General features: G+C 49.0%; 4 protein-coding genes and 1 non-coding gene across 5 annotated transcripts; 2 read left to right on the top strand and 3 right to left on the bottom strand.

The window, feature by feature from the left end:
- Positions 1-2,992: 2,992 nt before the first annotated feature.
- Positions 2,993-4,156, bottom strand: An01g12000 (uncharacterized protein; the record flags this gene model as incomplete). The annotated part of the gene is made up of 1 exon (XM_001389571.1): positions 2,993-4,156. One exon carries the CDS (start codon positions 4,154-4,156, stop codon positions 2,993-2,995), a length of 1,164 nt encoding a protein of 387 aa, XP_001389608.1.
- Positions 4,157-6,193: 2,037 nt separating this feature from the next.
- On the bottom strand, positions 6,194-6,597 carry An01g11990 (uncharacterized protein; the record flags this gene model as incomplete). The annotated part of the gene is made up of 2 exons (XM_001389570.3): positions 6,194-6,517; positions 6,580-6,597. The coding sequence occupies 2 exons, from the start codon at positions 6,595-6,597 to the stop codon at positions 6,194-6,196; spliced, it is 342 nt and encodes a 113-aa protein (XP_001389607.1).
- A 618-nt stretch (positions 6,598-7,215) lies between these two features.
- On the top strand, positions 7,216-7,303 carry tRNA-Tyr (GTA). Its single transcript has one exon. It is a non-coding gene; the product is annotated as a tRNA-Tyr (tRNA).
- Positions 7,304-10,628: 3,325 nt separating this feature from the next.
- On the top strand, positions 10,629-12,233 carry An01g11970 (uncharacterized protein; the record flags this gene model as incomplete). Its single annotated transcript, XM_001389569.1, has 3 exons — positions 10,629-11,044; positions 11,117-11,570; positions 11,649-12,233. The coding sequence occupies 3 exons, from the start codon at positions 10,629-10,631 to the stop codon at positions 12,231-12,233; spliced, it is 1,455 nt and encodes a 484-aa protein (XP_001389606.1).
- An 812-nt stretch (positions 12,234-13,045) lies between these two features.
- On the bottom strand, positions 13,046-14,842 carry An01g11960 (uncharacterized protein; the record flags this gene model as incomplete). The annotated part of the gene is made up of 3 exons (XM_001389568.3): positions 13,046-13,255; positions 13,308-14,489; positions 14,714-14,842. 3 exons carry the CDS (start codon positions 14,840-14,842, stop codon positions 13,046-13,048), a joined length of 1,521 nt encoding a protein of 506 aa, XP_001389605.1.
- Between the last annotated feature and the right edge of the window lie 211 nt (positions 14,843-15,053).

The following is a 15,053-nucleotide window of genomic DNA, read 5'->3' as shown; positions in this document are numbered from 1 at the left end:
GTCGAAGACAACCGTTATAAAGATGCAACCAACCCCCTTCGCTCGTCTTTATCTTCCGTACGTTCTGATGTCTCAATTCTACATATCCAATCTTAGTTGGAACTATTTAACGGATGACTGGTCCTCTATAATCTAATATCATTTCATGAGATAGCGCACTGCAAGATCTTATGTTATCCGAACTCTTCAAAGAGCTAGAGCCATTTCTATCAACTGAACGGACTCTTGGATTCTTCCTCGAGGGACGTCAGAGCTCGCGCAAGCTCTTCACTATGTTATGTAGGACAAATAGTCGAATATATGCACGATATCTTGGCTGTTTTACTCGATACATTTCGTCTCATGTTTCCGTCGTGGTAAGTACAAAAAAGTATCTCATGCTGTCCTGCTTGCTAAGACTATGATATAGATTCGAGAACTGTGGCAATGATGGCTGATATCCTCTGCCACACTCATACCCTTTTACCTCAACTTCGTGACGAATTTTTAAATGGTTAAATGTCCCTCAGATGTTTCCCGGAACAACGCACTGATTTCTTTAACAACGATGTCTCCTAGAGACGGTCGTTGGACAACGGGGCAGTGCAAAAGTTGATGAGCGACACTACGAGCAGTAGCAAAGGCAATAGCTACTATGGTCACAATGTTATACATCTTAATCTTCTCAGAACGAGAAAGCGTGGCTGGACGCCTTTGGAATCGATTGTCTCCAAGATACAAGCACTGGACAATGGAGCAGTGCAAAAGCTGATAGAAGACTCAAGGGACACTAGCAAATAAGCCATATACTATGGCTACAATCTTGCCAATGCCACATTGGGGCGTTCCTCAACTTTTGCATACGGAGATATCAAACAACTAAAGCTTCCATGTCTCAAGGAACTTGGTATAGGAGGACCACGATATATCTCTAGGTCAAACACTGCAGGCCAAATGACATCGTTGTTCTCACGCCATGCAACGGAACGAAAGAGTATTAGCTAGTCCCCGATCATCTACGACTACCTTGTTCCACCTACCCCTCACAGCATCGACCGTGTCAATAACCCTAACTGGCCGAATACAAGCACAGGCATCCTTATACATCGAACCATGTACCACGAGGTACCATACTGGGCTCTTCCGGATCTTATGGCGCTCTTTATGAGAGAAGTCGATCTCGTTCACTGCCTATGCCAAGCCCACGGACGTTGCATTGGGGCGTTGGTCAAGCTTTACGTATGGGGACATACAAGAACCAGTACTCGCACAATAACTACCGGGTTAGTCTGAGAATTCAGCACTTCTGATAATAACCATGAATACGAAAGTATACGGATGAAAATCGTCGAATTATTCCAAGCCTGCGAGGCAGCCGTCGTTTTCTTCGGTACAACCGCGGATGGACCAGGCTACCTCGATTTTCCGCCATGTATCTCATCGTCAGGGTTGTCCAATGGAACAAGGCAACACGAACAGCGTGGGTGTTACGTGGGCTCGAAGACCAATATGGAAAGGGTAATTCCGCTGCTTTTTGAACGATATGTTGCAGGGTTTTATGATCGAAGCGCCAGAAATTGCAGTGATGTGTGAAGCCCAATGCAAGGCTGAAAACCTTCAGTGCCTCTCTCCTAGGTACCCTTGTTCGAGAAAGATTGTTTCCTTCCCCAATTCCCCAATACTGCTTGCCTCATCATTCAGCGTTGTCATACCTATCACTCATTAAGATGCCCGTTTCAAATATGAATCGGAATGGGAAACTGAATGTTGAGAAATAATTATCGTGTCAAGAACATGATGGCTCGCTTCAACCCCGGAGAACAATATATTCCCCCTTGATGTTGAACCCGAAGACGAGAGAGATTTGGGCCAGCGAGAGAACATTGCCGCCATAAAACAGACTCAAACAGCAAACTGGTACAATAGCAATGATGTAGCATATTTTGCTGAAACATTCACATATCCGGACCTGCTCCCTAGTCCTGCCTGATCTGCCAGGGTATTGTTCCGCAGTCCAGTTGTCGTGCGCAGACAGCTCAGAGGATATACTGATCCAAGTGGTCTGAATCACTTATTCAAGCGTCTGTCTTGCCTGGATACTTGCCCGAAGTTACACCTGTGTGTGTGAAAGCTACTGAAACATGTATCGAGTGTGCAGTGCAATCCTCCCTGATCTATTTTCACGGCTCATCTAATGTCTCCATAAGACTTTCTGCATAACAATATCACATAGTTCATTTCCGTGGAATATTGGGTTATCAAGACACTGTTGCACATCTTACGCTGGAAACCACGGATGTGCCTCTTGAAAGATTGTCCCACTCTTCTCTATCTCCAGGGGTCTACAGGGCTTGTGCTATAGTGCTGGTAATGATGCTACCTGGTACCAGAATCATTTTTTATGACTCACACTACACAGGGTAATTAGGTTTGAGTGGGATGATATACTTAGCATATTAAGATTCGCGCACTCTTTTAGTATTAATGGCTAGGGAAATAATTTTAAGTAATGAAGGCCTCTAAATCGCGTAGTCAAATAGAAATAACAAAAGACAGAAAGAGAAAAGGAAAAAGAAAAGAAGCGTCCTGATAGAGATCTATATGAGTCGATAACAATGTCATCGTTTTTTGGAAGTTTCCTAATATTCATGTCATAGGCTTCTTGTCGGCTCCTAGTTGAACTTCCAAGATGATAGGACCCCTATGGTCTGAGGTGAGGCATTTTGCTTCAACACTGCATACTATGGTAGGTCTCATGTGAGGACTTGGGTAGCAATAGCATGTTTCTAATCGACCCACGGTTATCATGAATATGGTGTCCTCCCTGGTATCTAATAAAACATAAAGCATAGTTACCACAGACTTTCTACTCTAATATCAGTGTTTATCACTTCAGCCAAACAAGAGAGGTATTAGGAAAGACGATTCCACCTATTCGCTCTCAATCAATATTGCGAATCTTCTCATATTCAGGCAATGCCCATTTCACCATCAATTCCGACTCAAGGACCTACTATGCAGAAGGGGGATCTTCCGGCCTGAAGCGAAGCATAGAGCGTAACATGGAGATGAAAGCATCACGTTCTATTGATTCAAATGGTGGCATTCCCTCCCGTATCCGCGACTGCTGCATATGTTTTTCAAATCGATCCTCCCATGACTGAGTCGAAGATGTGGGAGGTTGGTGGGTCGACTTGCTACCCTTGTCTCGAATTTCTGTCCATTTGGTGAGCCATTCGGAGGGCAGCGGACCAAGTAATTCGACTTGTTGGCTAGTCATGTCGTCATCATTTGTCAGAAGGCCCTCAAATAGTGTTCTTTGTCCCATAATATCCCACATGGTACAGGCAAGTGTCCAGATATCAGACGAAAAAGTCAAAGGCTGGGTTGGCTCAAACCGGGCCTCCGGGGGACGGACCACAAGTGTATGAGACTCGAATTTTTGTTCATGCGAAGGACAGAATGCTTCACCAAAGTCTGAAACCAGGACCTTGGCTTCCGGGAGTGTTACATCTTCACTTGCTTCTCCAAGCCATAGAGGTATCACACCATGCTGTGGCACCTCTGGCGGAATCTCTTGACCATCTAATCTATTGACTGGCTCGAGTATCGGCTCTCCATATTTTTCATAGAGCATTTCAGTCGACAGCTCGTCAAAGTCACGGGATAGCCGAAGTAGAGTATTCCCACGGTGAAGGTCCCCATGGACAATACCTTGGGAGTGGATGTACTGGACAGCAATCATGAGCTGCGCTGCTATCGCTCGGCCTACCTCAAGCTGAAAGAGACTGATCCATGATCCATTCTTTGCATCTGACAGGCTCATTCGTGCTGGCCTGGTGACCAAGCAGGCGTGACTGCCATTGGGGCCTTGTATATTGAAGATATCTGAAATTGTAGGGATCAAACCTTGGTCTATGCCTGACGATTGCTGGGGTTGTGACAGCCTGGACAGCACCACGTTCTCCAGGGGTTTCGAATCCGCCGTACAAAATTTCACTGCCACATATCTATTGGATACTTCATCGCGGGCCAGCCAAATGGTCGAGTATGTACCATGGCCGAGTTTATGGACTACCCGGTAGCGATCATGAAACCGGTCCCCGATCGTTACTGGGTGATAGCCTCCAGCCCGGTAATATTCCATTTTTTCCACATCCTCAATAGGTTCATACATGGGCGTTACTCGCTTTCATGGGTGGTGTCACGGGTCTCCATGCAGTGAGAGAAAATGCACGACAGGCTCGGCGGGAAATACTTGGCTGGCTTGCTTTATAAATGAAGCGACAGTAAGAGAAAGTGACGGTTAAGCGTAGGGGCTGCCGCAGCAAAAGGCATGGGTTACTCATATTTCTATTGCAATATCAGCTTCTTGAAATCCAGTTCGCGCATAGAAAGCAGAAGGATCCTTCGTCAAATTGATTATTAGTATGTTTCTTGAACTGAAGAATGGGTTGTGGGGAAATAATGACAGTAAACGTGCAGCCAAACACACAGCGACAGCGGTAGGGGAAGAGACGGTGGAGCAGCAGCAGCACCAGCATAGATCGATAAGGCACCCAAGCATTTCCGATCTGCGCCTTGATCCACCAGCACATTCCATCATTCAATGACAATAGAGCGGACAATAACTCAAACGCATCATTCCATCAAACTAAGAGAATAGACATTTTATTGTTCAGGTACAAAAGTCAGTACCCAGTGTCTCACATCCTCCACGCTGATTCGCGAATGCCAGCATCGAGCCTTGCTGTCGATCGCATCCCATCATCCCAGCCACCGATTAATCCCCAAAACCCACCGTCAATGCGCTCCGCCCCATCACTTCGTCTTTTCTTCTTCTTCTTTTCATCTACATTCCCTGCCTCTTAGCTATTGCCTTCCTTATTGTGAGGTCAATATCCAGCTACATCCATGTCTACACTACCCATCCCTCAATGAAACATTTCCACGACCACCACATCAGTCTACAACTACTACTGGATCTACCCGCCAGATCCCCCGCCTCCACTTTAATCTTCATCTCCACCTCCACCATCGACAAACCACAATGACTCCAATCCCGATCCCACGAATACCACCACCACCAGATCTCAAGCTCCTCATTCCACCTCCCTTATCACAAAAATCTCAACCGTCCTTTCTATCTCTTCGAAGCATCATCCCCTCCACCCTCCTCAAACGCTCCTCCGCCGCCTTCATCCCCGGAACCTACAACAGTAACGGCCTCTCACCCGGTGCCGTCGCCGGCGTCATCATCGGCAGCGTCCTAGGCTTCATCTTCCTCTTATACTTAATATTCCTCGCCTTGGGTTCCGGACGACGCTTCTCTAGCGAACCCAGTACCGCGACGTCGGCAACAATGTCGGAGGTGGTGGTGGAGGAAGAGGGAAGCTCGATTTCGCGACGACCACCACGGCGTCGGCGGCGCGAAGTTGTCGAGGAGATCGTTGATAGCGGCGGAAGTCGGCGGAGTCGCAGGTCAAGAGCCAGTCGGGGGAGAGATTCGCGCATTGTCGTGGAGGAGTCGGTTACATCGTCTGGTCCGTCGAATGTGGTTGAGGTGGAGGAGGAACATTCCAGTGTGGAGGGGCCGGGAGGGAGTGGGCGGAGGAGACGCAGTCGGCCGGGGCATTATCGGGCTGTGGATCCGTTGGCGTATGGGGGGTTGACGGAGGATGAGAGTTTGAGGTCTTAGTGGAGGACCTGGGTAGCGGGTGAAGTTGATGTCGAGTGATTGCTATTGTGTTTTGTTATATAAGGCTGTCGTTGCGATTTGGTCCTGTCCTTCGACGATGATTTGATACCCTGCCCTGTGATGTTTTATGATTAGGTTTAATTTGCGAGTCAGTTTTGCACGAAAAAGAACGCATAAACGAACGGAACTAGGAATGAATAATGTTAATTACTACCGATGTAAAAATGATTAGATTTCAACGAAAGTGACCGACTCGAGTAGTCGTCCAAAGACCATGCGCCGTTAAGCGCCGACGCCAGTTAAACCTGACCTGACCTGACTGACCCGACTTGAAAATCACCCAAATATAGAAACACAGACAAACCCCGCGCGAACCGTGCTCCGTGAATCCTTGCGCCCAACCAAAGAATGGCAATACAGTATCAGTAGTAGTCAATCGCATCCAATCTAGACGAGAAGAGAACGCAGGCACCAAATCCAAACGCAATCAAAAGGTCACTGAAAGCAGCACGTTTCTCAGAACAGGATATCCAAGCAGCAACAGCAGGCCAATGCGGCCATTATACCCGCGCAGATACCACCCCCGGAGGATCCGCCCCGGTCCTGTCCGGCATAGTAACCTTGTTGCTGCTGCGGCGGGGGATAGTACATCGGCTGGCCTTGAGGCGGAGGAGAACCATAGTATCCTTGCTGCGGCGGAGGACCGTAGCCCTGGGGCGGATATCCCTGGTTGTAACCTTGTTGAGGGTAACCACCCTGGTTGTAGTAGTCTTGCGATGCGCCTTGGTGGTAGGGACCGGCGTCGTGGGTTGGAGGAGGGTAGGACGGAGGAGGCTGGTCCTGTTGTTCAATTATCGGTCAGTGGTGGAGTGAGACGTGGTGAAGAGGTTGACTCAACGTACAGGTTTGTTGTAAGACATCTTTAATAAGGAGACAGTCGCAAGTCTTTCGGACGCGACCAGTAGTTATGCGTTCTTAGTTCCGGTAAGGAATGCCTGTCGGCGCAGTTTAGGTTCTGGTAGAAATGAGAGTCTTCTCTATGATGCGGAATGTGCGGAGAGGAGAAGAGGGGGAGGTGATGATGTGAGGAGAAAAAGTCGGGAAAAGAGACGAAGAGAAGCGCCGAGAGAAACCAACGATTGATGGCAGCTTGGCGAGTGGTCCGGATTAGGCAACCGGCTATGTCGGTCTACGCGGGCGGAATTGAGATGTTGGGGAGGACAAAGATGTCGTGCAGATGCCAACTACTTAGCTTATGTGTCTACAGTCTCGTGGTGCCATACGAAACAAACAACCATTGGAGAGTCTCTGTCACACAGCGTCTTGTTTCATCATTGTTGCGGATGAAGCGTAGGCTGCCCTGAACGTGACTTCGCTACCAAATCGGTGGTTGGGGAAAGAGGGGAAAGCATGACGAATATCTTATCTTGGCGTGGTGGCTGACGGTGGCTGGGTTGGTTGCCATTTTTAGTATTCACTCGGCTAAAGATGCTCGATATAATAGAAATCATACGGAGTAGAAGAGTACATTATAAGAACCCCCGATGGTCTAGTTGGTTATGGCGTTCGGCTGTAATGGTAATTATTGTAACCGAAAAGTCACCAGTTCGATTCTGGTTCGGGGGATTATCTCTTTTGCTTGTTTTTTTCCTATGCTCGTCCTAAAACACAGCGCCGTACCAATTCTTATTTATCCGAGGCTGAGCTGAGTGTTTGGTTCTTATCACATTCTAAGTACATAACGGACGTCTCGAAATCTTTCTTCTTTCAGTTTTGTGAGCTGAGAATATCTAATCCAGCGCTCTGTTACTAATCAATATACAATTACAACTACACTACAGAACTTCGCAAGATCTTGTAGTATCTCAAAATCCCACTGTGCAAGACTGGTTGTCTTGTGATATTGCCTGGAGGCCTCAAGAAAGGCAGATATGCAGAGGAAGTGAGACATGAGGCAGACAATTGAAACCCCGAAAAGAACGATAAGGATAAGTTCATAAACAGCTCTCCCAGCAGCGACGACGCTCACAATGTTAGTTGAACCATGAAGATGTGACAATATAACAAAATACCTGCTATTGATGACAGGACTATCAGTGATACTGGTGCATATCATAGACACTAGATTACCGACAAGGCAGCTTTTACTTATAAAGCTCCCTGATAAAGACCTATAATAATCTTAAGAATGACTCTAAGCAGGCAGAATACATCTTAAGATAAGAGGAGATTCTTCGAAGAGTAATTCTGAACCAATCCACAGCCGAGAAAGCGGTCGAAACAAACGAGTCCTTTCTACATTTGGAGAAGAGCAAATGAAAAAGGTGGTCGAAGAAGGCCTTGCCAGAATTGGAAAATATAAGAAAGCTATTGAGCATTCGGAGAGTACTATCAATGTGATCAAGCAGGTCAAAGCCAAATTTGATATTCCCTCTGAAAAACGTCTCCCTAACTGCACTGCCATGGGCCGTGATTTCATCAAGCGTGGATGTAAGTTCACTAACCGAAAAGCATTAGCATTTATCCTCCAATATCTGCAGAATGAACCTTCTATGAGCAAAGAGAAGGGATGAAGTCTTGGAACTTGTTAATCTCATACTAGTGCAACACACAGTTCAGAGATCTCCATCCAGGACAGTTGGGTAGTCTTGGGAAAGTAGAAAAGCATATGATTGCCCCCGGGCTATCTACCTTCGAACCTGGAGAAAGGCTGGGCTTCTCAGAATAACATACTTTTGGTTGGGCTAGAATCTGGTGATTCTTATTCCATTCAGTTCAATCCCAATGAAATGTCAGCTGGGCAATTGTAACACAAAAATACCGAGGAAATCTTTTACGGAAGCTCTGATGGATATACTGATATGAATATTCTGATAGAGATGCTTCCTGAGCTTAGTGATTCCGAGATCCTAAGTGCTCGTTGGAAATGAGCTTCAGACACCAGTCCTATCAGCATGCGTGTACACCATCATACCGCAACCCTTATTGAGTCTTGTAGTCTCTCGTTTCATGAGAATGAGGAAACAAATCGTTTGTTCACGCCTTGGTTTTGTAATCCTCGTAATCACTGATCTATATTAAGTTCGGGTGCGTTACGCTTGCATAACAGTTAACTCACGCTTCACTAATAGGCAGGCAGCTGAAAGATTAGGATCACTATAACATCTAGCACCGCACTCAGACTTAAAAATAAGTCGCTTGTTGGTGGTGTATAACCAGATCAATGTTCAGTAAATATGCATTCTCAGTCAGCCGGCTTGTGTGCTGTTTTATCGCCGTTGTAGGGAGTAATAATTGATTCATACTTGGCACACTAAGAGTGACACTTCGACAGCACAGTTGATGGTATGAAGCAAAGCCAATCTGTATCTCTCTGTCAACATCCAACACACTCTTTCTAGAGTCCTTTTCCACCCCTTAGTGGTTCCTTGGCTTTCTTCGGTCGACAAGTCTCACCTTTCCCCGATCAGACTGCGTCAAGCATTCACCTTCCGAAAGGTGCTAGGACCATCCCACGGATGGTGGGTCACTCATCACTCAGCCCAATCTGAAACTGCGCCGAAGCTAATATGGATCAAGCACACAGGAACTAAATATTCGCGAGCCGACGAGGGTCTGGAGTCTATTTTGCACGCTAAAACGGCACCGCCATAGCAGCCTAATCGAAGGCATTCGTCATCTACGTCGACACGTAAGTACGCCATTTTCGAGAATGGTGGGCTCATCCAAAATAATAAATCTTTCAAATAGGGGTTCGCAGTGTTGAATAGCCTTCTTTGCTGAGAAATCAGCCTTGTCTGCTACACAATGAGTAGCCGTGCTTCATCTCCGTCGAAGCTTTGAACATCGGTACACTGTAGAGGGTTTAGACGTGGGTTGGCAGTCAAGGCAGGTCTTATGCCCAATTGCGGTGCCTTTTTTCGTGCTGCAAGCAGACAATTAATGCTCGAGACAGCCGTGGGTATGTTCTGGCGACAGGCTTGCCCGGGTCTGTCGGCTACGGAGCATACGTATGCCCCGGACAACCCTGATTTTTCCAAAGGTCACTCAGACCCTTAGAATGTCCACCAAGTCGAACAAGGGTCCGTATCAGTGCATTATGGGACTTTACACGGTGCCTCGGTCCAAGTACAGGTTCAATTCTGGCACCTCTTCCCCGCCGAGCAATTGGAACATCACAAGGCAAATTAGCCGACTCCGAACGGAGTACACATACTCAAGAAACGATACACACGTTATCACTTCACACTCAATAGACATGCCGTCTATCCCGCTTCAGATATTTTTGCTATGGCACAAACCCCGCGCAGCCTTGTCGGCCAGCCGCTCATTCGTGGCTACGCGCTAACTTATGGCCGCATTGCGTAAGCGCTCCACCGAGTATATGTGGCATCGATATCAACATATCAACATCTTTTCTACCGTTTGAACATGCATGGGCTGTTATGCTTAATAGCCATTTTATCTGCCGGGACTAGTCGTGCACGAGTCAGAACTCGAAACCTGGTAAAAAGACGCAACGCACCCATCTTAGCCTGCAGATCCCATCCAACTACAGCGATTTCCCTCACTATACTAGTTTCCCTTGCTATTCTTGGCGAGCCCTACGGCTGCCGGCCATAACGGTTGGTTTATCTATTCTGAGCCGAATAAGCGCTTACGTATGTCTTCATTTTTTCGACATGACCCCTTCGGGTTGATCAAGTCATTGTAACAGCCGGGCGCCGTGGGGGACCGGTCAACAAACCAATGGAAAAGCTTTGGTATGAATCCTGATGCTTTTACTTATGCACTAGCTGACTTTTTCTGTCTTAAGGGGCTCCATGATACCCTGGCGATCTAAGCCTATTGTATAGCTTGCCAGCTCATTACTTGAATAAGATGGAGTGCGGACCCAGAAGGGTCTTTACTTTTCCAAAATTGTTTTCATGCGACGTGCGTATGCCACGACATGTCTTACAGAAATCTATCAAGTATAGATGTCTCCGATAGGGCGAACCTCCCCGATTACGAGTTACACAATGTCCCTGTCGCACCGCCGTATACAGCCACTGCATCGGCTCCCGTAGCTGCAGGAGCAGGAGCAGGAGCAGCAGAAGCAGCACAGAAAGCCGGTGTTGCAAAGGGCGCCGGAGGACCGTGGTATGACCCGCGCTCATGGTCACTGTTAACGAAGTTGCTCGTCGCCGGAGGTGTTGTGGTTGTCATCGTTGCGCTTGTTGTGGGAATCTACGAGGGCACGAAATCATCTTCATATCCGGACTACACTGCACTGAGCTATAAGCTCGCAGATACATACTCGGGCTCTTCATTCTTTGACGAGTTCGAATACTACACAGCCGCCGATACGACAGACGGATTTGTAGAGTATGTGCATCACTTCCACACACACCTCCCTCCATATACACAAAGCAAAGAACTCAACTAACCCTATCCCAGCTACGTCGACAGCTCCACCGCCTCAGAAATGAACCTAACCTACGCATCCAGCTCCCGCGCCGTCCTGCGCGTGGACACCGACACCTCAAACCAAACCAGCGGCCGCAAATCCGTGCGCATCACCTCCAAGAAAACCTACAACGATGGGCTCTTCATCTTCGACATCACCCACACGCCCTACGGCTGCGCCACCTGGCCCGCCCTCTGGCTCACAGACCCTAGTAACTGGCCCGAACACGGCGAAATCGACGTCCTGGAGTCCAACAATAAAGCCACCCACGGCAACGCCATGACATTACACACCTCAAGCGGATGCAAAATGAACGTGAAGCGCAAAGAAACCGGCACAGCCAAATACACCAACTGCCTCAACACCGCAAACGACAACGCCGGCTGCAGCGTAACAGGTGCAAAGGCAACATATGGCGAGAAATTCAACAGCAATGGTGGCGGCGTAAGCAATCCCCAATCCCCCCATTCCCCATTCCCCCATTCCATCCCCAACAACCCCCATATCTAATATATCCACCAGGTCTACGCCATGGAACTCCGCCCCGCCGGCATCCGCGTATGGATGTTCACCCGCGACTCCATCCCCAGCGACATCTCCAACTCGAGCAGCACGCCCGACCCATCGACCTGGGGCGAAGCACTCGCCGACTTCCCCAACACGAACTGCGACATCTCGTCGCATTTCAAGAACCAGAGTATTATCGTTAACATCGATATCTGTGGTGATCTTGCGGGCGCGAGCACCTACTACACCGATCTGTATGATTGTCCGTCGACGTGCACGAAATGGGCCGCGGAGAATGGGGCCAACTTCACGAATGCGTATTGGGAGTTTAAGAGCTTTAAGGTTTATCAGACGAGTTCGAGTAGTAATAGTTCTTCGTCGGCGAGTGCGACGGCGTCGTCGTCTACGGCGGTGGGGTATGGGGCTTCGGCTGCTTCTACTACGACGACGACGGCGGCGGATGGGGCGGGGAGTACGACGGGTCAGGGAGGGGGGAGTCAAAGTGGGCAACAGGGACAGAGTGGGCAGCAGGAGGGACAGCAGGGGGGAAGTAGTAGTAGTAGTCAAGAGAAAGAGCAGGGTGGGCAGGGTGGGTATTGATGAGGATAGAAGTGATAAAAGTAATATTAATCGTGGTATTCTTGTTGATGACTGTTATTCTTGTCTGTTGGCTGGAATTATTTGCATTGTCTATGGGTATAGTGTATGTTTGATGAGATGGTAGTCTTGCTAATGATCAGTGTCAGTAGCAAAGGATCTTGGCATGATGGCATATATAAGACTAGTGATAGGCCGCTAAAGGACACGATGTAGACAGTCTACAATTAGATTCTGGTATGTAATTGTCTACACATAAACATCACTGTAATAAGATCGCTCAACGTCCTACATTCAATCCGTACAACTTGCTTTTCCAATCGCTCATTCGTTACTTACACGACACGCTGCTAAACAAATCGCTAACTGAATGCTCCTGGCTGTCGCCAGTCTCGGGACTGGGAAAGATAAGAGAGGAGAATATGGTAAGACATGAAATAAGAAAGCATAGGTAGTAGGTAAAGGTAGGGTCAAAAGTCAATTACACAGAAGGAAAAGGAACCCAGCCGGGCTTGGTCCGTAGACCAACCGAGGCTGGTAGCACGGTGATCACGCAAGAAACCAATACCCGTGCATATTGGTTTCTGTTTTCGTAAGACAAAAGGGGGCATCTCGGTAGAGGAAAGCGGCGTAGTAGGGATAGATAGGTAGGGGTCGGGGTACACGACTCCTGGATGCATATAGAGAACCAACGGATCACGCAGGGTGTAAATGTGTCAAATGCTTGTCTCGAGCTTTTGCAAATCTAACAATGAGCATGGCTGATGCAATATGCGGATGCAATGCGATGCAACACTCTATGCTTGGCGGTTGATTTAGGCAGACTCCTCGAGGCTGGCCTTCTGGAGCTCTTCCGACACGTCGGCAGCAGCGTCCTTCTCCTGCTTCAGCTCGGCTTCAGCGGAAACCTCGCCGTTCACACCGCTGTTCTTGATAGCGGGCTTCTTGGCGGCGTCAGTGGCACCGTTGACGGCGGTCTCTTCCGCCTCGAGGCGGTCAATCTCCTCCTGGGCCTTCTTGATGTTCTGGATAGGGCGTTAGCAATGAATCTCAATCAAGAGAAGGCTTTTAACTCACCTCTTCGGTCTTGGAGGCCTGGTTCTTCTTCCACTCGGTGATCTTGGCGGCAAGCTTCTCGATCACAGCAGGAACGTCCGACTGGTTCATGGGAGGGTCGATCTTGACCTTGGCGAAGTCCTCGATCACACCAACGTTGAGGTTGAACTTGGTCTCAGTCGGGGTGCCAGGGGCGGGGCTGCCGTTGGCGCCCTTCTTGCCCTTCTTACCCTTCTTGCCGCCAGTGCCAACGAAGTAGTCCTCCTCGCGGTCCTCCTTCTTGAGAACCTTCATACCCTTGAGGTTGGAGTCGTCCACAGTACGACCGACGTCGGCACGGAAGCTGGAGCTCTCATCCTTCTTCTCATCCAGACCCAGAGAAACGAAGTCGTAGGAGGGGTTGAAGTGGCGGATCAGACCCTGAGCAGTGAGGATCTCGTCGGTGTAAGCAAGACGAGAGGCCTCCTCCAGCTTCTTGTCGGCGATCTTCTTGCGCTTCTCGCGCTCGAAAGCATCGCGCTGGGCCTTCTGCTTCTCACGGCGGACTCTCCAGGCCTCGTCCTCGTACTCCTTGTAGGCCTTGCGGGCCTTGTAGTAGTTGTCCTTGATTTCGCGGATGGCGGTCCACTTCTTCTGCTGCTCGCCGTGGAGCTTGGTGCGCTCGTCCCTCAGAGCGTTGAGGTTCTTGAAGGCACTGTCCTGCTCCGCCTTGATCGCATCGAGCTCCTTCTGGATCTCGGAGTACTTGTCGCTAAGAGCCTTGGCCTCGGGGTTGTCGAGGGTCTTCTTCAGGGAAGCGATCTGGGTCTTGAGGTCGTTGATGACCTTCTGGGCCTCCTCCAAACCGGCGAAGTTCTTGCGCTGCTTGCGCAGGTTGGAGACGTCGGACAGAATCTTGCGCTCATCGACCAAGCGGAGGGTACCGGAGTCGACCTGCTTCTCGAGGCGGGCAATTTCGCGGTCGAGTTCCTCGACATTCTTGAAGGACATGCGCGTACGAGAGTTGTTCTGTTCGGAAATGCGAGCCTTGAGGGTAGCATCGAGGGCATTGATCTTCTCCTGGGTGCTGGACCGAGAAGCCTTGAATCCCTGCTGCTTCTGACGGATCGAAGACAGCTCAGCGCGGAGTTCCTGCTGCTTCTTCGCGGCGGGCGAGTCCTGGTTGTTGGGCTTGGCGGTCTCGATCTTGGCCTTGATTTCGGTCTTTGATAGAGTTAGTCTTCTATGATCACCGGTAGATGGTAGGTTGCATCCGTCTTGCGATTGGGTAAAAAGGCGGGACACCAATAGATGCAGTGTAGCGTAAGGCAGTTCCAATGGGCAGTTGGGCAGAGAAAAGGCCACGGAGCGGTAATGAATCACCGCATCCAAGGCAAGGAAATGCGATTGCACGATGCCAATTGAACGAGAAAACAATCCTCACATACCAATTTGGCCTGAACAGCGGCATGCTCCTTCTCAGCCTGGGCGAGATCGGCCTTGAAGGCCTCCTCGTTGGGCTTAGTAGGCTTCACCTTGTGCTCCGTGGCAGGAGCGGATTTGGCGTCAGCGGCCATGTTAAGAGGTGGAGAGAAGCAATAATAAGACAACACTCGACAAAAAGAGCGCGATTGACCGAAATCAACCGGGAAAAGAAAGCTCCAACGAGCGGGAAGAAGGGGGAAAGGGAAGAGGAGGAGGGGGTTGAGGAGGGGGAAATGGAAAGAGAACGCTGGAGAAGGAGAAAGTCGTTACTCTTTTTCTTGGTCTGGCCTTTGCTGGACCAAA

Source organism: Aspergillus niger, assembly GCF_000002855.4.
Source record: "Aspergillus niger supercontig An01".
Taxonomy (NCBI): domain Eukaryota; kingdom Fungi; phylum Ascomycota; class Eurotiomycetes; order Eurotiales; family Aspergillaceae; genus Aspergillus; species Aspergillus niger.
This window is presented reverse-complemented; position numbering and strand designations above follow the sequence as displayed.